A 26,374-nucleotide genomic window follows, 5' to 3' on the forward strand; every position below is an offset into this window, starting at 1 on the left:
ACAAGAACAGTAGTGAGCAAGAAGATTTATGTAATACATTTTAATGATACAAACATATACTACAATTTAAAGTTTGTGTTGTTCAAGTTTAAAGTAACATTCTTGAGTTAAAGTAAATTAAAAACCATTGGTGGAAAAGCATCTTTGATGAGCTACAGAGAGCAACTAGTAGCCAGACAATAAACAAGTGACCAGTCCTGAGGTTTGCCAAAAGCAGCTAATGTAGTTTAATGGTTTTATGGTTGACTAAAATGGTTTGGAAAATACTCTTTGTTTGAGCCAAAAGCAGAACCATGCACTGTGTTTTTGATTAACATCAGGAATGAGTCAGATAGATTGACATGGGAAAACTACGTCCATGTCAGGAAAGACTAGCTTGTCTTGAAATGTGTTTGTTTACAAATGCACTTTCACCTTACCCTTACCCTCACAAGTGTACATTACATTTCTGGAGACTTGGTGTCGACAGGTGAAGACATTTCATAATGTTGCAGTTTTCCATTGCAAAATAAACTGAAGAAATAATACAATATGGCAGGCCCTTTGTAGTGTTTTAATATCCCTAAGATAACTAATTTCAGGCTTTTACAAAGAAAAGCAAAGTTATTATTGTAACTTGGAATCTCATCTAAGAGAGGTCAAACCCCATATGTTCTTAGAACTTCTCCTTCTGTCTGCAAGCTCTTCAATTAGACCGGGCTTTGAGTTTCTGAATTACAAATTATGAAGTAAATGTTTATTTCATGTGGCATTGTCTCACTTGTCAAGAACCAAACTCATCTGTTCCATGATGGCTTTGTGATTTTGGTTCCAGTTTTGAATGAGTTGCAGATCTGCAAACAATTTTGATTGGTTTCTTTGGTTATAAAATAGCATTTCTGGACTTCAGTTTGTATACTAAAAAACAGGGATGCATGATATTATCGGAACATTATCAGAATCAGTTAATAATGGCTTAAAATGTAAACATTGCCATTCCCCCAATATGAAAAACTATGCCGATAGCACAAATAACTCACATGTCTAAATATCTCAGTATTTTTTGGCTGAATCGGGATATCACTCACTGGCCACTTTATTTGGTACACTTTGCTAGTACCAAGTTGGACCCCCTTTTGGCTTAAGAACTGCCTTATTTCTTCATGGAAAAGATTTAAGGGATTAAGGTGTTGGAAACATTCCTCAGAGATTTTGGTCCATATTGACATGATAGCATAACACAGTTGCTGCAGATTTGTCAGCTGCACATCCATGATATGAATCTCCCATTCCACCACATCCCAAAGCTGCTCTATTGGATTGAGATCTGGTGACTGTGGAGGCCATTTGAGTAAAGTGAACTCATTGTCATGTTCAAGAAACCAGTCTGAGATGATTTGAGCTTTGTGACATGGTGCATTATCCTGCTGGAAGTAGCCATCAGAAGATGGGTACACTGTAGTCATAAAGGGGTGGACATGGTCAGCAACAATATTCAGGTAGGCTGTGGAATTTAAACGATGCTCAATTGGTACTTAGGGGCCCAAAGTGTGCCAAGAAAATATCCCCCACACAATAACACCACCACCACCAGCCTGAACCTTTGAGACAAGGCAGGATGGATCCATGCTTTCATGTTCTTTATGCCAAATTCTGACCCTACCATCTGAATGTCGCAGCAGAAATCGAGACTCACCAGACCAGGCAACTTTTTTCCAGTCTTCTTTTGTCCAATTTTGGTAAGCCTGTGCGAATTGTAGCCTCCGTTTCCTGTTCTTAGCTGACAGGAGCGGCACCCAGTTTGGTCTTCTGCTGCTGTAGCCCATCTCCTTCAGGGTTCAATGTGTTGTTTGTTCAGAAATGGTATTCTGCATACCTTGGTTGTAACAAGTGGTTATTTGAGTTACTGTTGCCTTTCTATAACCTTTAACCAGTCTGCCCATTCTCCTCTGACCTCTGACATCAACAAGGTATTTTCGTCCACACAACTGCCACTCACTGGATATTTTCTGCTTTTCGGACCATTCTCTGTAAACCCTAGAGATGGTTGTGAGTGTAAATCCCAGTAGATCAGCAGTTTTTGAAATACTAAGACCAGACTGTCTGGCATCAACAACCATTCCACGTTCAAAGTCACTTAAATCCCCTTTCTTCCCCATTCTGAAGCTCAGTTTGAACTTCAGCAAGTCATTTTCACCACATCTAGATGCCTAAATGCATTGAGTTGCTGCCATGTGATTGGCTGATTAGCAATTTGTGTTACCAAGCAATTGAATAGGTGTACCTAATAAAGTGACCGGTGAGTGTATACAGGTCCTTCTCAAAAAATTAGCATATTGTGAAAAAGTTCATTATTTTCCATAATGTAATGATAAAAATTAAACTTTCATATATTTTAGATTCATTGCACACCAACTGAAATATTTCAGGTCTTTTATTGTTTTAATACTGATGATTTTGGCATACAGCTCATAAAAACCCAAAATTCCTATCTCAAAAAATTAGCATATTTCATCCGACCAATAAAAGAAAAGTGTTTTTAATACAAATGTCAACCTTCAAATAGTTATGTTCAGTTATGCACTCAATACTTGGTCAGGAATCCTTTTGCTTGACTGCTTCAATGCGGCGTGGCATGGAGGCAATCAGCCTGTGGCACTGCTGAGGTGTTATGGAGGCCCAGGATGCTTCAATAGCGGCCTTAACCCTCTGGAGTCTAAGGGTATTTTTGGGGCCTGGAGAAGTTTTGTCATGCCCTGACATTTGTGCTTTTTTCAGTTTCTTATAAATATCTAAATGGCTAAAGTCTAATCTCACTGTAATCAGCACAAACTAGGCTATAATAATATGTGAGCAGCATGTATGTACATGATTGTGTTTTTTTGAGAAAAAAAATGTTATGCGTGGTTAGTGAAAAACTTAAAATGTTAAATCACTTGAATAAGGCAATAAAACACATACAGAAAATTGGTTTCCAGAAATTTTGAGAACTGGAGCTTGTAGCCTAGAATTTTTTTTTTTCTAAATGATGTGAAAATCATCTTGTTTACTCACTTACAGAAAACAATATATTGATTTAAATTTTCTAAGACACTTTTTGTTGGTAAAAGTCATATGCGAGTAGGCGTCAACTATCATGAATTCACACCTGAGAAGACAAAGGCCTGCATAATGAGCTGCATAATGAGCCATTCAGTCAGCTGTGTCACTGAGAGGGGTGAGTTACAAGAAAGAATGTGAGGACAAAATAAATGTATATAATTTTATGTTTGTAGTTTATTTAGAATATATTTAATTATCCCACAACATAATTTAATATTCACTTGTGAGTGCAGTTAAACAGTTTATTAGGATCAATCAAAGCTGACTTTCAAACTGATTTTTTTGCATCATTACTCGTCACAATCCTTCAGAAATCCTTTTAACAATCTTATTTTCTACAAAAAAAAAAAACATTTATTGTTATTATTATCATTATTATTATTATTATTATTATTAATGTTGAAAAGAGCTGAGAATATTTTTTTTAGGTTTTTTAGGGGGGATAAATTGAAAGAACAGCAATGATTGTTACATTTGTTACAGTTACATTTATTGTTACATTTATATTATTTACATCAATCTTTTGAATGGTATAGTAGTGTATATTGTTATTGAAACTTCATAATATTTCACTTGATTATACATTTAGTCAGGAATTATAGTTTGGAAAAAGTCTTTGGAAAAAGTCTAACTAGTAAAATGTTTACACGTTATGTGAAAACTAGTACAAGTATATAAATAAATAAAAAGAGACTTACTCATGTTTATGATCTCTGCTGAATAAAGTGCTTCTTTCTTTTTTCTGAGGAAATCCAAATCTCAAATCCTCAACCACATCACATCTTTTTGGGGGGAATTATGTCTTATTCCTCTCATCGCGAAGCAAACAGTAAAATAAAAAAAAACTTGAAGAACAGTCTCGCTTCGTTGTCTTCTGTTGTGTGGGCGTATTCAAAAGCCGCGCGCTTCAGTGAAACATTTGAATCTCAAAAGCGCGCTCGGCGCGGGGGCGTGGTCGCATTAGAAGATAATGAAGGGAGACGTGAAAAACGGACATCGCGTTGTTTTCATATGGATTACTTTATCACAGAATATTTGTTTTCAGCAGCACTTTTTTAGTTTAAAAGTAGACATGTCAGGCTTTCTATAGATATCTCTCTCATGTCTCGGTGTTGAGTATTCACTGAGTTACAGTTCATTTTAATGACGCATTTGTAACTGAAGATCAGCGCAGACAAAGGCTGCAGACAGCACTCCTTGTTTGTTATCTTTATTTTATAAGTGCACAAAGTTTTGTTGTTATTATGTCTGTATACAAAAAAAAGTAGACCCTTTACAGATTCGATTGATGTATTGCTCTTATCTGTACGATCAAAACTGAAAGTGTAATTTAAGTTCTTTTCGGGGTTATCAGGAGAAAATACCCCAAAACGCGTATGCGCGTTAATCGACTCCAGAGGGTTAAGCTCATCCAGAGTGTTGGGTTTTGCGTCTCTCAACTTTCTCTTCACAATATCCCACAGATTCTCTATGGGGTTCAAGTCAGGAGAGTTGGCAGGCCAATTGAGCACAGTAATACCATGGTCAGTAAACCATTTACCAGTGGTTTTGGCACTGTGAGCAGGTGCCAGGTAGTGCCGAAAAACGAAATCTTCATCTCCATAAAGCTTTTTCAGCAGATGGAAGCATGAAGTGCTCCAAAATCTCCTGATAGCTAGCTGCATTGACCCTGCCCTTGATAAAACACAGTGGACCAACACCAGCAGCTGACATGGCACCCCAGACCATCACTGACTGTGGGTACTTTGACACTGGACTTCAGGCATTTTGGCATTTCCTTCTCCCCAGTCTTCCTCCAGACTCTGGCACCTTGATTTCCGAATGACATGCAAAATTTGCTTTCATCCGAAAAAAGTACTTTGGACCACTGAGCAACAGTCCAGTGCTGCTTTCTCTGTAGCCCAGGTCAGGCGCTTCTGCCGCTGTTTCTGGTTCAAAAGCTCACGCCTGTGCACGGTGGCTCTGGATGTTTCTACTCCAGACTCAGTCCACTGCTTCCGCAGGTCCCCCAAGGTCTGGAATCGGTCCTCTCTCCACAATCTTCCTCAGGGTCCGGTCACCTCTTCTCGTTGTGCAGCGTCTTTTGCCACACTTTTTCCTTCCCACAGACTTCCCACTGAGGTGCCTTGATACAGCACTCTGGGAACAGCCTATTCGTTCAGAAATTTCTTTCTGTGTCTTACCCCCTCTCGCTTGAGGGTGTCAATGATGGCCTTCTGGACAGCAGTCAGGGGTCGGCAGTCTTACCCATGATTGCGGTTTTGAGTAATGAACCAGGCTGGGAGTTATTTAAAAGCCTCAGGAATCTTTTGCAGGTGTTTAGCATTAATTAGTTGATTCAGATGATTAGGTTAATAGCTCGTTTAGAGAACCTTTTCATGATATGCTAATTTTTTGAGATAGGAATTTTGGGTTTTCATGAGCTGTATGCCAAAATCATCAGTATTAAAACAATAAAAGACCTGAAATATTTCAGTTGGTGTGCAATGAATCTAAAATATATGAAAGTTTAATTTTTATCATTACATTATGGAAAATAATGAACTTTTTCACAATATGCTAATTTTTTGAGAAGGACCTGTATATATCATACAAATACACTTACTTATTGGTTTAAAACTCTACATATGTCACATTTATTGTTCAACTACAAATATTTCAGCAAAATGTATATTTTATTTAGCATAATTGCGCTCCTACTTCATTGCGCTCAATCTGTTTGGCGCGCATGCACGCATCGGCGCTTGTTCTAAATAGTCTGTGAATCTAATCTGTGAAGCTTTGCAGAGAATCACAAAGCAAAGGCTTATATTTCTGAGAGCAAAATGGAAATATTTACATGACATTCTAACATTTGCAGAAGGAGAGTGGCCATGAATATTTAGTGATTCACACCTGAGAGACAAAGGGCCCTCCCCTAATGGCCCATCAGTGAGTCATGTGACTGTGAGGCAGGTAAGACAGAATGTGAGAAGATTGAAAAATGGCTTCTTAAATTATGTGCATTTTATTTACAACACAGTATAATCAAAATATACATAATGAAGGTCAAAGACACATTATTGTACACAGAGATGCAAGGCTCTCTACTGGGTAAGCAAGGCTCTCTACTGGGTCGACAGCAGGAGGAAACCGCTGGTTCTGGTTGTGGGTGCTTGGTGGTATATCTCTATCTAAATCAGCCAGCTAGCAGAACGGCTTGACCAGCTGCAGGCCAGCCCTTCAGCAGCCCCAGCTGTCCCACCCGCTCCTCGCCACGCGGAACCGAGACTTAATCCGCCCGCTCCATACTCGGGTGAGCCCAACTCATGTCGGTCATTTCTGTCCCAGTGCTTGCTAACTTTCACTCTCCAGCCTTCCTGTTTCCCCACGGAGCAATCCAGGGTAGCGTTCGTCATCACTCTCTTAGTAGGTCAAGCGAGAGAGTGGGGAACGGCCATGTGGGACAGCAAGCATGACTGTTGTGTGTCGTTTGAGGCATTCTCGAAGGAGCTGCGCAAGGTGTTTGATCGCTCGCAGTATCGAAGCAGCAAGAGCATTGTCTCTGCTTCAACAGGGAGTGCAGTCGGTGTCTGGTTACTCCATTCAATTCCGCGCGCTCGCCGCGTCCTGCGGCTGGAATGAGAAGGCGCTCTGGGATCACTTCCTCCACGGCCTGGCTGAGCATGTGAAGGACGAGATCTATTCTCTGGAGCTGCCTTCGGGCTTGGATGATCTTATCGACCTCGCCATTCGGGTCGATGACCAGATTACCCTCCGTTCTCGGCAACGAAGAGAGGGGATTCCCCATGAACCCCTCACCGGGGTCGCGTGTGGAGCAGCATATGACACGATGTCTCAATGCAGATCGGGAGAGCACGGCTGACCATAGGAGAGCGACGCCGTCGCCTGGATAATCAGCTGTGTCTGTACTGTGGTGAGGCGGGTCATGTGGTAGCGGCGTGCCCTGTGGCGGGGCGACAATTTTCACGCAAGGGAGAGCGCATGGTGAGCGTCACTAATACTCGACTGCCACCTGGTGGCCGTTCAGAGTTTCACGCTTCAGTACAGTTTGGGGGAGCTGTTTTCCAGGTTTTGGCATTGATTGACTCTGGAGCGGAGGGCAACTTCATGGATTCCAGATTGGCAACACGTCTGGGGATTTCGGCCGTTGCGCTGGCCGAACCTATTTCTGCCAGGACCCATTGTGGCACCCATCTCACAAATATTACTCACACCACCCAGTTTGTCACACTGACCTTGTCTGGTAATCATGCGGAGGAGATTAAATTTCACCTTATTCACTCGCCCACCGCTCCAGTGGTGTTGGGTCACACCTGGTTTGTTAAACATAACCCTCATATTGATTGGGCCCGTGGTTCTATTTTGGCTTGGAGAGCTTTCTGTTTAGCTCAGTGTTTGGGTGCTGCATTTTCCCCAGTCTTGTCTCATTCTGTGTTGCAGGAGGAGCTGGTTAACCTGGCGGATGTACCGGAGGCTTACCATGATTTGAGAGCGGTTTTCAGTAAGTCCCGAGATTCATATCTGCCTCTGCACCACCCGTACGACTGTGTGATTGACCTGTTGCCTGGCACTTCTCCACCTAAGGGGCGTCTTTACTCTCTGTCGGGTCCGGAGAGAGAGGCCATGGAGAGGTATATACATGATTCTCTCGTAGCAGGCATTATCCGTCCCTCTTCCTCTCCAGCCGGGGCAGGGTTCTTCTTCGTGGAGAAGAAAGATGGATCGTTGTGCCCCTGTATTGACTATCGGGGGTTGAATGACATCACGGTAAAGAATCGTTATCCTTTGCCGTAGATGTCATCGGACTTGGAGCTCCTTCAGGGGGCAACCATCTTTACGAAGTTGATGGCCTTTAACACCCATACGGGGCATTTTGAATATTTAGTTATGCCGTTTGGGCTTTCCAACCCCCGGTAGTCTTTCAGGCACTCATCAACGACGTGCTCCGAGACATGGTCGATCGGTTTGTTTTTGTTTACATCGACGACATCCTGATCTTCTTCCAGAACGAGCGCGATCATGTCCAGCACGTCAGGAGAGTGCTCCAGCGGCTGCTGGAGAATCGTTTATTCGTTAAATTGGAGAAGTGTGAGTTTCATGCACAGTCGGTTCCGTTCCTGGGATTTATTCTCTCGCCTGAGGGTATCCGAATGGATCTCGCCAAGGTAAAGGCAGTTGCTGATTGGCCCACCCCAGATAGTCGTAGAGCAGTCCAGCGCTTTCTGGGGTTTGCCAATTTTTACAGGCGGTTCATTCGGAACTTTAGCCAGATTGCCCTTCCTCTGACTGATCTCACCTCCACAAGGAAACGATTCTGTTGGTCGTCGCAGGCCCAAGCTGCGTTTGAGAACCTTAAGGGCCCTATCTTGCACCCAGCGCAATTGACTTTGTACACCGACGCATGTGTCATTCCTATTTTGCACACGCGCAAAGCGCGCTTTTCCCTCCACAGAAGCACGTCGCTAAACTAGTGAATGAACTTGCGCTCCCTGGGCAGTTCAGCGCAAAAAAGGAGGCGTGTTCCGGCGCAAACAATCCCTGGTGCTATTTTGCTGTTCCATTAAACAATTGCGCCACTGACCAGAAAAACCTAGTCTAAAGTCAGTGGTGCGTTGCGCGTTGTTCATTATGCTATTTTAAGGGCGCATGCTTGACCATAATGTATAGCGTGCACAACGCGCATACACTTTGCTCAGTGTAATCTACACAGATGCAACAGTTATTTTTCCAAATCATAAATTGTTACACTAAAAAAATATTAACACATGAGATGACGGAAATCATTGTGGTGTGGCACGAAGATGTGAAAAAATAGGCATAAATCTAGCTTACAAATTATTCAGGCTAATTGTAGTAATTAAGGATCAGACCTGTTTGCCCAATAGTGGCAAGACATATATGTATATCATCAGTCTCCTCGGCTGTGAACCGCTCCTGGCGTGCGCCTGGTAAATACGCCATAATAATAGCAATCCATAATGGAACTTGCGCACCTGCTTTTAAAGGGAATGTTGGATGACGCTCTGATTGGTTTATTTCACGTTACGCCCAAACCACACCTATGAATAATGAAGCTGATTAAGACCAACCCATTTTAGATTTGCGCCGGGCGCAAGAGCCATTTATCCCGCCGGGAAAATAGCAACAGCGCCGAGACCCGCCCACAAAGTTACTTGCGCTTCGCGCTTTGACACTTGCGTTTCAGATCGTTAAAATAGGCCCCTAAGAGTCTATTTATTTCGGCGCCCATTTTAACGACCCTTGATCCGTCTCATCAGTTCATTGTGGAGGTGGATGCGTCGGAGGTGGGGGTTGGGGCAGTTTTGTCTCAAAGATCATCTTCGGACGAGAATCCCTGCACGTCCCTGCGCATTCTTTTCTCATCGTTTAACCCCCGCGGAACGGAACTATGACATCGGGAATAGGGAGTTACTAGCTGTCAAGCTGGCGCTGGAGGAGTGGCGTAACTGGTTAGAGGGAGCGCGATTTCCATTTATCGTTTGGACTGATCATAAAAATCTTGATTACATTCGCACTGCCAGGAGAATAAATTCTAGGCAGGCTCGTTGGGCATTATTTTTTGGATGTTTCAGGTTTACCATTTCTTATCGCCCCGGCTCTAAGAATGGTAAACCTGTCGCGCTGTCACGGGTTTTTGAGACTGAGGCTAGACCCACCCTCCCTGTGGCCATTTTGCATCCTGAGCGGGTTGTGGCTGCAGTCACCTGGGGGGTGGAGTCCAAGGTCCGCGTGGCACTACGCGACGCTTCTGTTCCCACTGGATGCCCAGAGGGTCTGCTCTTCGTACCCGAGTCAGTCCGAACTAGCGTACTACAGTGGGGCCACCATTCTAGTCTAGCTTGCCACCCTCGAGCGACTCGTACTTGTAGGTTAATCAAGCAGCGGTTTTGGTGGCCGTCCGTGGCGCAGGATGCTCGACGGTTTGTGTCGGCCTGTCCTATTTGCGCTGTGGGTAAGGGATCCAATCGACCCCCAGCAGGGCTACTCCAGCCGTTGTCGGTCCCTTCACGCCCCTGGTCACACATAGCGATGGACTTCGTTACTGGCTTTCCTCCGTCTAGTGGCAAGACAGTTGTTCTCACTGTGGTGGACAGGTTCTCAAAGGCGGTCCATTTTTTTCCCTTCCCCAAATTGCCTTCAGCGAGGGAGACAGCGACTATTGTCTTAGATCAAGTTTTCCGTATTCATGGCCTCCCGGTGAACGTGGTTTCTGACAGGGGTCCCCAGTTTGTGTCTAGGTTTTGGACAGAGTTCTGTCGACAGCTGGGAGCAACTGCGAGCCTATCCTCCGGATATCACCCGCAGACTAATGGTCAGGCCGAGCGTGCCAACCAGGATTTGTATAGAGTTCTGCGCTGTGTGGCGTCTGCTGAACCGTCATCTTAGAGTTCCAGGTTGACCATGGTAGAGTATGCGCATAACTCCCTCCCGGTCTTATCTACGGGTTTGTCTCCCTTCCAGTGCTGTTTAGGCTACCAGCCACCTTTATTCCCCTCTCAAGAATCCGATGCTGTTGTTCTCTCCGCGCATGCGTTTATTCAGAGATGCCTCCGTACTTGGAGGATCGCCAGAGAAGCCCTCACTCGGACTGGCGAGAGGAACAAGGCATCGGCGGACCGTCACCGTAGGAAGCCCCCACTTTAAGTGTGTGGTCAGAGAGTCTGGTTGTCTATGAAGGACATTAACTTCAGACTGCCCTCACGTAAACTGGGACCCAAATTTGTTGGACCGTTTATTATCGCCAAGGTGCTTAGTCCGGTGTCAGTCCGGCTCAAATTGCCCCATCAGTTTAGAAGGATCCAGACGGTTCCCTTTCAAGGGAACTTCGAACTGCGTCCTCTAGGGGTCGCTATGGGGAACACCTCGTTGTGACCCGTGTCTGAAGCATACAATGAAAAAACACCAACGAGTTGGCCGGCGACAGCCTCTGACGTCACTACCGGTCCGACTATAAAACAGGCACTGGGAAAACACGTCATTCTCTTCTTCATCTTCAAAACTGACTGTTTTGTTTGAAGCGTGCAACTGAAAGAACCGGTAAGAGCGCTCTTTCTCTGTCTATCATGGCGACTACTAGCAAGTGTTTAGACGATGTGTGCATCCGTGTCGGCGTTATTTGACACCTGATGACACACACGATCTTTACGTCATTTGTTTGGGTAAAGAGCAAGCACGCGATGTCTTTGAGGAGGCAATCTGCGTGCATTGCGAGCGTTTTTTCAAGGAAAAAGCTCCGCTCTCGTTCGTCTCTCTTTCCGGGAAAAAAAGGCAGCCATCTGCTTTCCGCGGTTCAGGACCCGCCGCTGCTGAGGCACGGAGGAGAATGAGCTCGTGAGAATTCTGGTGGATCTGTCTGAATGGTTTAGAGAGGGAATTTCCCTTTCGCGCTCATAATGGCGGCGGACGAGAGAGAGCCTCGGGAGGATGATGTTATATCTTTAACACTTTCTGATACTGAGGTTATTTTACCCATGAAAAGCATGGGATATATGAGGATGGTGAAGAAGCTGAGGCTGAGCCTTCTCAATTCTCCTGCCCTGCGTATGTAGAGCTGTTGGAGGTTATGGATCGCGCCTCGATGAGCGTTATCTTTCCGACCATAGCCCTCCAGCTCAGGTGAGCCTTCCATTTCTGCCTGATCTCCATACAGAGATCGAAAGGTAATGAAAGAGGCCGTTTTTTTCTCACATCCATCGGTTTCGGCATAAGAGTTTTGCCGACATCGAGGCGATGCATGAAAACGGCTATGAGAGGATGCCCCCTGTAGAAAGAGCTTTCATTCTGCAGGGGAGACATCCTCTCTTAATCTCCCTCCTTGCCATCTAAGCCCCTTCAAGAAATACATCAAGGCATACGCAGCAGCAGGTCAGGCTGTGGCTTTATTACAAAATAAATGCTTCAAGCATATCAGACTGATCTGCTAAGAGACCTGGATAGAGGCAAAGGCCTTTTTCCTGATCAGGTAGCCGAGCTGCGCCGCACCAGAGGCCTCTCTCCGGGCTACCAAGCAGGCCACCTCTGCCAAGCGCAGGACTATGGTGGCCATGGTGGTGGCGGAGAGACTTCTGTGGATGAACCTGGCAGACATCGGGAAGAAAGATAAGGCTTTCTTCTCGATGCTCAGGTTTCGCCTTCTGAACTTTTCGTTATTTCCGTTGAGATGGTGAGCGAGAAGTTCGGGGAGATGAAGGCGCACTCCGCTGCTTTCAGATCCTTCGTTCCACGAAGGTCCAGGTCTGAGCCCGAACAACATAGGGGTCCTGGCCTGTCTCGATCTGAGGATCAAAGACGGGCACAGAAGGCTGGTGTCACGACTCGTGCTCGTCCCCCACCTGCGGGCAGGGTTAAGAGGAATTGTGGGTCACAAGGAGGTAAGCAGAATCTAAGGGATGTGATCCAGACGAGGCAGCGTTCTCGTCTGAGTCAGAGTTATACTGAGGTATCTACTCTGTCCCTTTAGGGATTTTTAACTTCTGCTTTTATCCTCCCCTTCCTAATTCCCCTGTGACCACCAGCTCTCCAACTGATCGAGGTTAGGTGGAAACCTCTAATGCATAACCGTCTCCTATGCTGGACCTATAATGTTTTTGGCTGGTTCTATGTTCATAGCAACCACCTTACTGATGGTCCGGACTAAAAGGAGGCGCCCCTTAAGCGGGGCTCCAGCGCAGGAGGGTGGGAGTATAAAAATAACCCTTTTTGTATATACTTATGTGTAAATTGCTGGTGGTTATGTGTCTACTAATAAACTGTGAGTTTCCTTTGCAGTGCTCAGTTACAGTGTTGACTAAACACTCGTCAGCCCCAGCCATCCGGCTTCATGTTCTGGTATAAGGCGGCTGAGATCACAGGTTTCTGCAGGAGCCTCCTTGATCATCAGGCCTGGCACAGCACTGCAGGGAATTTCATGGATGTCCAGCCAGGTCACCCTGAGGGGTCTCCTGGCCGCTTAGGTGCTGTCGCATCCAGCGGGAAGTGAAGGTGGCAGTTACAGAAGTCTTCTTGTATATGCTGCCTCAGGTGATGCTCCCCTCGCTAGAGGTTTGTAAAATTTGAGCTTGCCTCTCCCGTGCTGTTCAGCGCCTCTGCGATGCTTAGGAACCTTTAGGTACACACGCTAAGCTCTGTGTACTTTCTGAAAACCACATGGTGGTCAGTGTGTGTATTCGTTTATACACTTAAAGCATCGCTTCCCTCAACATGAGCGCTCCAGCATTATTTCCACAGATCGAGTTGATGACTCTCAAGCATACTGTTTTGAGATGCACCATTCCTTCTATGAGCTGTTCTATCAGAGTGCCACGAGAGCCCTTCCTTAGAACAGTATTTGAAAATCCATGCTATGGTTAGTGTGCACGTGAAGTCTTTGCACACTTTCTGAAATCTACACTGTGGTAAGTTCGCACGCTAGTCTCTGTATTCTTTCTAAAATCCTATATGGTGAGGGCTTCGCGCGGTTGCTTCGTGCCCTTTCTTGAGTTGGTAAAAGCCCCGTTCATCTTGGGCGCCACTCCACCCATGTATCCTCGGATACCTATCTAAACAGGATGTTGCTACTGGAGATCTGTTGAGACAGCTCCTTCAGCAAACTTTTGCGGAAGCAAGCTGTAGCCCCTGTGTGACAGGCAAGACTTAGTATAAAATGCTAGGTTCCTAGCCGTATCCCTTTAAAGGAATCTTTCCTGATTCCAAGCCTTTAGCTCTACCACCGGGCCGAGGCCCTAACAATTAAGTTGGGTATGTAGCTTAGGCCTTTGGCCGTAAGGGGTATTGTCACAGACAGCCGTCTAAACCTCCCGGGGGCAACTCCCATTGAAATGGTAGAGTTGGTACTTAGTGTTCGCCATGATTCTGGCCTGCACTCCCCGCAGCATGGCGGTGTGGGTATACTGTTCCCCATAGCGACCCCTAGAGGACGCAGTTCGAAGTTCCCTTGAAAGGGAACGTCTCAGGTTACGAATGTAACCATGGTTCCCTGAGTAGGGAACGAGACACTGCGTCCTCTAGCTCCCTGCCATGCTTCGGACGCAAGCTTCAGACGAAGAAGTGAATGACGTGTTTTCCCGGTGCCTGTTTTATAGTCGCACCGGTAGTGACGTCAGAGGCTGTCGCCGGCTCGCGATATTCTGGATCGCGCTCTCATTGATCAATTTCATCAATGTCATGGTGAGTCCTCCTGGGACGCCAGGAGGGTGCCTTCTCAGCTTCCCCTGCGGTCTGTGTTGTCCTGTCTGTTCGGTAGCTCGTGGTCTGGGCAATCAGCGCTGATCGTAGTGGGGGTGCGCAGATCACGAGCTGATTCTTCCCCACCTGTCGCTCGTTCCCCCACTCCCTCATATGTCTCTGCTTTTCTGTCTGTCGTCGTGAGTAGATTGTTTTGTCTTTGCCCATGTTTTGGTGTTTACCTTCTGTTTTCTGGTCTAAGGATCCGTAGTTCGGATATCCGGCAGCACGAGTGGTCCGCAGTGGGCCGGCCAGCTCAGAGACCTCTGTGTGCGCCAGAGCATTTAATTATTATGTTATTTTGTGTTTTGTGGCTTGAATAAAGATTCTCCTTTTCCCCACTCTGCATCTGAGTCCTCTGTCTAGCCCGCACCCTGACAATTTTTCTGTTTTTTAGCAAACTCCATGCGGCTTCCATGTGTCTTGCACTGAGGAAAGGCTTCCGTCTGGCCACTCTGCTATAAAGACCCGACTGGTGGAGGGCTGCAGTGATGGTTGACTTTCTACAACTTTCTCCCATCTCCCGAGACCCGTCTCTCTGGAGCTCAGCCACAGTGATCTTTGGGTTCTTCTTTACCTCTCTCACCAAGGCTTTTCTCCCCCGATAGCTCAGTTTGGCCAGACGGCCAGCTCTAGGAAGGGTTCTGGTCGTCCCAAACATTTTCCATTTAAGGATTATGGAGGCCACTGTGCTCTTAGGAACCATAAGTGCAGCAGAATTTGTTTTTGTAACCTTGGCCAGATCTGTGCCTTGCCACAAGTCTGTCTCTGAGCTCTTCGGGCAGTTCCTTTGACCTCATGATTCTCATTTGCAATGACATGCACTGTGAGCTGTAAGGTCTCATATAGACAGGTGTGTGGCTTTCCTAATCAAGTCCAATCAGTATAATCAAACACAGATGGACTCAAATGAAGGTGTAGAACCATCTCAAGGATGATCAGAAGAAATGGACAGCACCTGAGTTTAATATATGAGTGTCACAGCAAAGGGTCTGAATACTTAGGACCATGTGATATTTCAGTTTTTCTTTTTTCAATAAATCTGCAAAAATGTCAACAATTCTTTGTTTTTCTGTCACTCATCTTATTCTGTCAACTTAAATGATTTAAGCGAATGGCTGCAATATAACAAAGAGTGAAAAATTTAAGGGAGTGGATACTTTCCGTACCCACTTTATATGAAGTTTGCACAAAACTAAATAATGATCTGAGATATCATCGCTTGGCTGCATAATTTCAACACCATCAACATCAATTCCATGTGACAGTATTAAATCTAGAGTATGATTTCGACAATGAGTAGGTCCTGAGATGTGTTGTCTAACCCCAATAGAGTTCATAATGTCTATAAATGCTGATCCCAATGCATCTTTTTCATTATCAAAATGGATATTAAAATCACCAACAATTAAAACTTTATCTGTAGCCAGCACTAACTTGGATGTAAAATCAGCAAACTCTTTAATAAAGTTTGTATGGTGGCCTGTATACAGTAGCCAGTACAAACATCACAGGGGATTTATCATTAACACTCATTTCTCTTGATAATGTTATATGAAGCACCATTACTTCAAAAGAGTTATACTTGAAGCCCACCCTCTGAGAAAAGTGCTTTTGAGGAAAGGGACCTGATATTCAATAAGCCAGTCTTTATCATTTGTTTATCCATATTGCATCTGTTTTTTATTTGTTGAACTTCAATTAAATTGTTTCTCTTAAATTGGTTTGGACATTTTTTGTATTTTCTAGTTTGGGGAGCAGACACAGTCTCTGTAGTGTGATATCTAGGTGAAATAGTCTCTATGTGCTGAGAATTATATGACTTCTGTGACGGGAAGCGGCTAGCAGACGGTCGGTTTAGCCAGTCTGTCTGCTTCCTGACCTGGGCCACAGTTAGTCAAGTACAAACTCAAAGATGTGCCATATTTCTAGAGAGAAGAGCGGCACCACCCAAGGAGTGATGAAGACCATCTCTTTTCAACAGTTCAGGTCTGCCCCAAAAACTCATCCAATTGTCTATGAAACCTATGTTATTCTGTGGACACCACTTAGACATCCAGCCATTGAGTGATGACAATCTGCTATGAATCTCATCACCACGGTAAGCAGGGAGGAGACCAGAGCATATTACAGTGTCTGATATCGTGCTTGCAAGTTCACACACCTCTTTAATGTTATTTTTAGTGATCTCCGACTGGCGAAGTCGAACATCATTAGTGCCGGCGTGAACAACAATCTTACTGTATTTACGTTTAGCATTAGCCAGCACTTTTAAATTTGCCAAGATGTCAGGCACTCTGGCTCCTGGTAAACATTGGACTATGGTGGCTGGTGTCTCTATTTTCACGTTCCGTACAATATAATCGCCAATAACTAGAGCACTTTCATCAGGTTTCTCAGTGGGTGCGTCACTGAGTGGGAAGAACCTGTTTAATGTTTTGTTAGGAACAGAAGAGCGGTGTTTTGAGCCGTGACTATGCCGCCTCACAGTCACCCAGTTGCCCTGCTGCAGAGGCGCTGTTACCGGAACCGAACAATGTACAGGACTCCCTGAGCTAGTCACATCCAAAGCCATTTCTAGAGCCCTAACATTCTTACTGTCCTCAATTAAAGTTTGGATGCGTGTCTCTAATTCTAAAATCTAACTATTTCCCTGCATTTATTACATGTGAATCCCTTGTCGCTGACAGAGAGGGATAAACTATACATGTGGCAAGCGGTGCAAATAACAATAGCAGGAGAAGCCATTACTCACCAATTTGCAAAAGCGAACGATCAAGCTAATCAGATTAGATTGATAGATAATATTAGAAATATGGTGGGAATTACGTTTTATTTTATCACTTTAAACAACAGAGAGTGATACTAAGATTCTAAAGAAAAACAAAGCTACATGGAGCTACGATCACAAACCAGCAAGGCAAGCAGGAAGCAGGAATAACACTGTCCAACAGCTACACCCACAGGTAGGGAGTAACCTACAAACAAGACACTGTGCAGTATATCAAATCCTTCTTTGGAAGTGCTCATTGGAGCTGCCTGGGAACTTGTAAACATGAATTTGTTTTCTGGCAAATATAAAACACCACCAACTTTCCAAACCTTACTAGATGCATTCAGGTAGTCTTTTAGTCTTCTGTCTCTCTCTCTCTCTCTCTCTTCTGTTTTAAATAACTTTTGTTCAAGCCTGTAGGTTCAAATGTATTGTGGGATTTATGTAGCAGCTTTTATGTGTGCCTTTCCTGTGTATTTATCTATCAAATCACTTATTTTCTATTATGACAGTGACATGTTCAAACTGGTGAAGTCAACTTATTTATCATAGTAAGCAACACTTACTTTCTAGTGGTTTTTTGCTCTTTCCCACTTACCCTGATGAGTGTAAGGACATTTATTTTGAGCTCACCTTGCAAGTATGTTGCCCCCAAGGGCTTTTAAAAAGCAGGAAAGAGACAGCAACTGTAATGGCTTATGGGCAGAAGTGCAATTTTCCATTGAGGGTTCTCTGTCGGTCATTGTATACATTACTGACATGGAAAGGGGCCTTCTTGTAGCAATGCAGTGATAAATAGAGATGAGCAGAAGTACTCAAGTTCTCAAAAGTAGCACCAAGATTTATTGGTAAATAGATTTGGGCTGTCAAATCAAATTCATTATGTATTATGCAAATAATGACTGTTTATCATCAGTTGTGAGAGAATCGTGACCTCTATTTTATGCAAAGAAAAAAAAGGATTCTCAGTTAACGCAGAATTGTGCAGCTCTATTAGTTACTGAGATTACTTTGACCATTTCTGTACGTTTCATATTTCACCTGGCCCCGCAAAAAAATAAAAGCAATACCAATCAATACCAACCTTGGTGGCTCATCACTCTGAAATCAAAAGGGCTTTCTCCAAAATCCTTAAGTCGTAATCTTCAAAACATATGTGTGTTTTCTTTCCATTTCCGGCATGAAAATGTTTGCGCTATTTTCGATTTTCTTAAAACCTACTTCTTCAAACTCATCTTAAAGGGTTAGTTCAGCCAAAAATGAAAATTATGTTATTAATGACTCACCCTCATGTCGTTCCAAACCCGTAAGACCTCCGTTCATCTTCGGAACACAGTTTAAGATATTTTAGATTTAGTCCGAGAGCTTTCTGTCCCTCCATTGAAAATGTATGTACGGTATACTGTCCACGTCCAGAAAGGTAATAAAAACATCATCAAAGTAGTCCATGTGACATCAGAGGGTCCGTTAGAATTTATTGAAGCATCGAAAATATATTTTGCTCCAAAAATAACAAAAATTATGACTTTATTCATCAGCGAACGTACGCCGCTGACGTACGACGCTGCTGACGTGTTTTCTTTGTTATTGGGCGCACCAGAGAACACGTCAGCAGCGTCGTACGTCAACAGTCACAGCAGTCGCGTTCACAACAGACCCGGAAGAGAAGAAAATGATGGATAAAGTCGTAATTTTTGTTATTTTTGGAGCAAAATGTATTTTCGACGCTTCAATAAATTCTAACGGACCCTGTGATGTCACATGGACTACTTTGATGATGTTTTTATTACCTTTCTGGACGTGGACAGTATACCGTACATACATTTTCGATGGAGGGTCAGAAAGCTCTCGGACTAAATCTAAAATATCTTAAACTGTGTTCCGAAGATGAACTGAGGTCTTACGGGTTTGGAACGACATGAGGGTGAGTCATTAATGACATAATTTTGATTTTTGGCTTAACTAACCCTTTAAGCTGTTGAACAGTCCTTACCAAACTGTGTACAAAGTAGCTATAGACTATGCTGGCTAAAAGTTTCCAAAATATGTTGATATGCAGAAGCACTGCAAAGATATGTTAGCAAATTAAATTGTCTGCCATCACACATTTTAACAAATGGATGTTTATCTGGCAAATGCAAACTCCTTAAAACACTTTGATAACAAGGCATTCTGAGGACACACAAAGAGATATGTAGATCCAAAAAGTCAAGTCAAGTCACCTTTATTTATATAGCGCTTTAAACAAAAAAAGATTGCGTCCAAGCAACTGAACAACATTAATTAGGAAAACAGTGTGTCAATAATGCAAAATGACAGTTAAAGGCAGTTCATCATTGAATTCAGTGATGTCATCATGCAGCTCAGTTTAGTTTAAATAGTGTCTGTGCAATAATTTGCAATCAAGTCAACGATATCGCTGTAAATGAAATGTCCCCAACTAAGCAAGCCAGAGGCAGCAAGGAACCAAAACTCCATCGATGACAGAATGGAGAAAAAACCTTGGGAGAAACCAGGCTCAGTCAGGAGGCCAGTTCTCCTCTGACCACACAAAACCAACAGTTCAATTCCAGGCTGCAGCAAAGTCAGATTGTGCAGATGAATCATCTGTTTCCTGTGGTCTTGTCCCAGTGGTCGTCTGAGACAAGGTCTTTACAGGGGATTAGTCTCTGGGGCTCTAGTTGTCCTGGTCTCCGCTGTCTTTCAGGGCTGTAGAGGTCCTTTCTAGGTGCTGATCCACCATCTGGGCTGGATACATACTGGATTCGGGTGACTGCAGTGACCCTCTGACTTGGATACAGGCTGGATCTGGCGGCTACGGTGACCTCGGAATAAGAGAGAAACAGACTAATATTAGCGTAGATGCCAGTCTTCTAATGATGTAGCAAGTACATCAGGTGTTATGGGAAGTGTTCCCGGTTCCGGTTTACCTAATTAATGCAGCCTAAAAATCCTTTAACGGATTTGGATATTAGAAGCATATTAGTGTGTTATGTGTAAGCTAGGTTAAAGAGATGGGTCTTTAATCTAGATTTAAACTGCAAGAGTGTCTTCCCCCCGAACAATGTTAGGTAGGTTATTCCAGAGTTTAGGCGCTAAATAGGAGAAGGATCTGCCGCCCACAGTTGACTTTGATATTCTAGGTATTATCAAATTGGCCAGAGTTTTGAGAACGCAGCGGACGTGGAGGACTATAATGTAACAAGAGCTCGTTCAAATACTGAGGTGCTAAGCCATTCAGGGAAAAAGTACTTGTTTGATTATTCTGTCAAGTATTCAGGGGGTTTATTGTATCATAAATGCTGTTTCTTTTTGTGTTGCTGGTAACACCAGTGGTTTTGGAATGTGTTGTTTTATTATTGTTTTATTAGTTGGTTTTGTATGTATTGGTTATAAACTTGTGTAGAATGCCTTTTCATGCTTGTTTTCAGAAAATAGTATAGAATGGATGAACTTCAGAGTCATATTTTAGACTATACAAATACCACAAGGGCTCTGAATGAGTCTATACTTCATACAGTAGTACACTGTATGACTGTAAACTGACTTTAAACTATTGTTTTGGGCTCATATATATATATATATATATATATATATATATATATATATATATTTTTTTTTTTTTTTTTTTTTTTTTTTTTTTTGTAGCTAATCTCAATTTCTGTGATCATATTTGCAGTATTAAAAATTTAGAGTGTGCACTAAAACATTGCATTCTTTCGTTTTAGCATCAATAATAAGCTCCAGCAGCCAGAGGCAGCATCAGGGGTGTTGAAGTATTCCATGAAACACTTTGGAGAACTGGTAAGAGCTTTCTTTCCTCATTAATCTGTGTGCCATCCATCATGCATTGACTTCATAAGATGAGGTGAATCTCACTAAGCCTGTCAAGAAAAGTCTTGGTCATATATCACTTAAAAAGATTTTTTAAATGTTTTTGTTGTTGTTGTTTTATTTTAATGAGAATTTTGATCAGAGTGAGTGACGTGACATTCAGCCAAGTATGGTGACCCATACTCAGAATTAGTGCTCTGCATTTAACCCATCCGAAGTGCCACACACACAGAGCAGTGAACACACACACACACTGTGAACACACCCGGAGCAGTGGGCAGCCATTTTTTATGCTGCGGCGCCCGGGGAGCAGCTGGGGGTTCAGTGCCTTGCTCAAGGGCACCTAAGTCGTGGTATTGAAGGTGGAGAGAGAACTGTACATGCACTCCCCCCACCCACAATTCCTGCCGGCCCGAGAACTCGAACTCACAACCCTTCGATTGGGAGTCCGACTCTCTAACCATTAGGCCACGACTCCCCCACAACCCACGACTCCCCCCACAAGGAAATGCTTGGCCGAGAATTGGGGGCAAATATGCTTGATTGTAATAAAAAAAGGATCCATTTGTCTCGTTTCATCTGAAGTTAAAGTTGTATTAGCTAAATAAGTATTTTGTAAGCAATTATGTAACATTTAAAGCTTTTGGTTTGTTTTTTCATGTTTCAAAATGTTGAGATGTTTTGATGCATCATACACAGTACTCCTGTCCTCAGAGTGTCTCCTGCTGTCCAGACAGACAGTTCAGAAATAATCACTTAGCCATGTCTATTGCGTAACTCCACAGGCTTTCTTTGTTAACACTTGACTATTAATTGCTCCAACATGTAGGTGTGGAGCTCTTAGATTGCTTTTATTTATTTATTTTTTTCAAGGCTGGACTAGGGAGTTATATTTGTCAAGATATAATGGTCTTTACAAAAAAATTAACTAATGTATGGATGGTTCACACTGGTGGACTAGACTATACTGCACGTAGCAGTTTTTTTTGCTTACAAAAGTTTAGAATCACTATGAAATTTTGTCTCTGAGAGAAAATGGTACTTTTATTTACAAAGGATACATTACACAAGTTAGAACAGTAAAGTTACTTTTTGGCCAATTTAAAGCTAAAATCATACTTGCAAGTGTACAGTTATGGAGTCAGAATAGTATCAAAATTAATACTTGCTCAAACTATAATGTGCACATGTGTAACCAAATAAACGTTCACAAAAAGGTTTGCCTACAAAACCACCACTGGCTCTGCACCCCTTTACCTAAATTCCTTACTTCAGACATGTGTGCCCTCTAGAAGCTTGTGTTCTGCAAGTGAACGTCACATTATTGTACAAAAGTATACAAAATCGCTTTCACTGACTTTTAAATGAAATATTCCCTCCTGGTGGAATAACCTGCCCAACTCAATCCGAGTTGCTGAAAATCTCTAATTCTAATTCTATTCTTAAAAAAAAATAATAATAATTCTTGCCCCTTTTAGCACTCTCTTCATTTACTAACGGCCTGTTTTCTTTAAAAAAACAAAAACAAACTAGCACTAGCTTCTCTATTCGTTTTGTATTCTATCTGTTTGTTTTCTTTTTACAGTTAGCAAAAGCAAATAAAGGCCTCTAACACTAGCTTGCTCTATTCTTTTTCTATTCTATCTGTTTTCTTTTTATCATATAATAAAAAAATAAAAAATAAACCTGCAATGTGTACTATGTTTAACTGAGACTTGTCATAGCACTTGCATATCATTGCTCTTTTGTTGATATTGATCCATTGTACTCATTTGTAAGTCGCTTTGGATAAAAGCATCTGCTAAATGACTAAATGTAAATGTAAAAAGGAATTAACATTTAACTTACAAATTGTCATGTATGTGTTTGTGTGTTTAGAGACTTTCCTTTATTCATGTTTGGGCCCATTATACTTGTTTAGGCAATCAGATTTCAGCTTCAATCAGTCAGCCAGTCATAACCTACTGAGAGCACATCACCACATCAACACACCGGGCACATCAGATGACAGACACATAATGCTAGTTCCACTGTATTAGTGAGGACATCATCATCTCATCACTTAACCCAACCACTGCCCATAAACACTAGATTTCAAATATCTAGATTTAAATACAAACATGATCTGACTGATTCATATGCCGTTAACTAGTGAGGTCTGGTTCACTAGTCAGTGCTCAACAGGTTTTACTATTGTATATTAGTGAGGACAATGTTAAATGGTGAGGACGTTTTGGACCTCACAAGGTGGCGCAAAGGGACGGATTGCGAAATGAATGTAATTGTAAAATGAGATAAAAGGAGGAAGTAAAACAACAATAACGTTATGATATAACATTGTAACATCTTTAAAAACGATTAAAAAATGTACAGTGAATTAATTTCAAAATGTAGGATAGTCTTAGGCTACAGTCTACTCATCAAAAATTTAAAGAAAAACCTTTACACAAAGGATCTTATGCATGCTATTGTTGAAGGAAAGTGCTATTTACTTTGGAGTATCTCTGACTTTCCTGTCGACATAGTGACGTCACACTACGATCTCTTTGAAGTGGTCGAACCAGATCTCTGACTGCAGATAAGTAAAGCATATATCCGTATGTATATATATATATATAGGAAAAATGCTACGTCTGTTAATGTTGACGTTTATGCTGGTGATCTTAACTGTCTTTGAGGACACCAGATATAGGTCAGTTTTACCCACTGATGTAGTACAGACGCCTCATTGTGTTGGGGGTACGTCTTACGAATTTGATGATGGTTGGAAAAATTGTGTGCTGAAATTGGACTGTAATTCGTTATTATGCCTTAACTGCTTCTGTTTACATGGTGTAAATCTGTCATTTTACACCTATGACCGACACCTCCAAGTTAAATTACCCAGTCCTAATTCCACGAATGCAGTTAAGCGGCACGTTTTTGTTTATTTACTTTGTCTTTTGTCTGGAAATATTCACCCTAATCCTGGACCTGGCTCTTTGAGTACTCCAGATGATTTTAAATCTAGATCTGGTATTGGTTTTATTCATTGGAACATTCGCAGCTTACTTCCAAAAATGGACTCTGTAAGGATCTGGGCTGATTCAACAGATGCTGGTTTTATTGTTCTCTCTGAAACTTGGTTAAGTAAAGCTATACCAGATAGTGGGATAAATATAAGTGGATTTTCTCTGTTTAGATGTGACCGATTGAAAAGGGGTGGTGGAATTGAAATATACGAACTAAATAAATTCCTTACCATGGTGATAACTGCAATATCAATTAGTAAGATGTTTGAGCTTTTAGTATTGAAAATTGAGCTTTCTAAGGATGCTTATTTAACTCTGGCTAGTTGTTATAGGCCTCCCTCAGCAAACTCTGACTTTCTTGTCTTACTTGAACAGCATCTCTCTGCCATTAAATTTAATGAGATACTTTTAGTTGGGGATTTTAATTGGGATTGGTTAACTCCTGTCTCAGATCGTTTTAAATCCTTTTGTAACACTTTAAACCTAACACAACTAATTGACAGTCCCACTCGGCTAAATCTCAAATGTTTAGAAAAATCGACTTTATTAGATCTTTTTTCGACTAATGCACCCTATAAGTATACTGATATAGGTGTTTTTGCCAATGATGTTAGTGATCACTGTATCATAGCTGCTGTGAGGAATACCAAACGTCCAAAATTTAAACCTCAAATTCTCGTTGTGAGAAACAGAAAACATTTGTTGAACAAGCATTTCATCATGTATTAATTTAATTGATGATATAGAGTTAGCTTGGAATTTTTTTCATAGTGCCTTCATGCAACTGATAAACAAGCATGCCCCAATGCGAAAAATAAGAGTGAAGGCCCAAAACAACCCTTGGTTTACACCAGAATTAGCCAAGCTTCTGCAGGATAGAAATGCAGTTTGGGCCAAAGCCAGAAGCACAAAAGCTAAGTCAGACTGGCTTCATTTTAGGAAGCTGAGAAACCTCTGTTCTTCACAGATAAAAAAGGCCAAATCAGATTTCTATTTACTCGAAACATCACAAAATCTAAATAATCCGATTAAGTTTTGGAAAATGGTTAAATCACTGTCGCAAGCCGACAATACAGAAATTAGCTAAATTATTACCAAAAACGGCCACCTGATAACAGAGAAGACCACTATTTTAGACAGTTTTAACAAACATTTAATTTCATCAGGTTCTTATTTGAATCTCAACCACCTTCCTGCTCTTTGTCTAATCCGCTCACTGTATCCTTAACTGATACTTCATGTAATTTAACTACACAAAAATTTGATTTCATTCAGTTTTCTGTTTCCGATGTTCATAAAGCTCTTACCCAGTTAGATCCAAAAAACCTGCAGGGCCTGATAAGCTGGAACCTTTTTATCTAAAGGTAGCAGCAGATTTTATTGCTGAACTTTTAGCATATTTATTTAATCTTTCTATCTCTTTGTGTGAACTTCCAAGGATTTGGAAGACTGCCTTTGTTTCTCCTCTATTTAAGGGGGGTGACCCATTTCATTTTAACAACTACAGGCCAATATCTAAATTGTGTGTCTTATCTTAACTTTTAGAGAAACTAGTGAACGAACAATTAAAAACTTATCTGGAATTAAATAAACTTCACTCTCTCTTCCAGTCCTGTTTTAGAAAACAACATAGTACCATTACAGCCGCAATGAAAGTGCTTAGCGATATAACTACTGCTTTAGATGGTAAACAAATTTGTTCAGCTCTTTTCCTAGATTTATCAAAGGCTTTTGACACAGTTGATCATGGCATCTTATTAAAAAGACTTGCCACTGTTGGTCTTTCTGATACTGCTATAAATTGGTTTGCTGACTATCTATCAGGTAGAACACAGTCTGTGGTCTTGAAAGACTGTATGTCATCTGTCCTGTCAGTTTCAAATAGTGTCCCTCGGGGATCAGTTTTGGGACCCATTTTATTTTCGTTATAAATAAATAATATTTGTGATAACATCCCAAACATTAAATATCATCTTTATGCAGATGATTCTGTTATTTATTGCTTTGCGTCATCAGCTTTGCAAGCACTTCAATGTTTACAGACAGCATTTAATACTGTTCAGTCTCGCCTTTGTCAACTTAAGCTGGTTTTTAATATAGATAAGACTAAATTAATGATGTAAGCGGCCAAGTCTAATACTTTAAGCTGCTGAGGGATGCTGGATGGTGCTTGTAATGGACACGCACGCTTGGGTTACTATTAACTGGAATGTCCACACAAGATGTTAATATTGCTCATTGTTGTAGATTTATTTTACCGTTACTGGTCTTCATTTCCATATAGGCAAGAATCCAAATGAACAGTCAGTAAATCCACCAGTCCTTCACCTTTACAATGACTTGCATAGCATGGTACAAACAACCTAGCGTAGCGGTCAAAAACGGTGTGCACCTTCCCTCCAGCAACACCTGTTACCTGAAGGAAGGT

General features: G+C 42.2%; 1 protein-coding gene across 2 annotated transcripts in view; it reads left to right on the top strand.

Annotated features, from left to right (window-relative positions):
* Positions 1–26,374, top strand: part of LOC109078812 (serine/threonine-protein kinase mTOR-like) — a 94,837-nt gene that overhangs the window by 54,581 nt on the left and 13,882 nt on the right. For both annotated transcript variants that reach the window (XR_006155482.1, XM_042730363.1), the window contains exon 6: positions 20,830–20,905. Coding sequence is in view for 1 of the 2 variants with exons in the window: in XM_042730363.1 (XP_042586297.1) it covers positions 20,830–20,905 (76 nt within the window). In the remaining variant the exon portion in view is untranslated. The remainder of the gene's footprint in view (positions 1–20,829; positions 20,906–26,374) is intronic.

Source organism: Cyprinus carpio, chromosome B8, assembly GCF_018340385.1.
Source record: "Cyprinus carpio isolate SPL01 chromosome B8, ASM1834038v1, whole genome shotgun sequence".
Taxonomy (NCBI): Eukaryota; Metazoa; Chordata; class Actinopteri; order Cypriniformes; family Cyprinidae; genus Cyprinus; species Cyprinus carpio.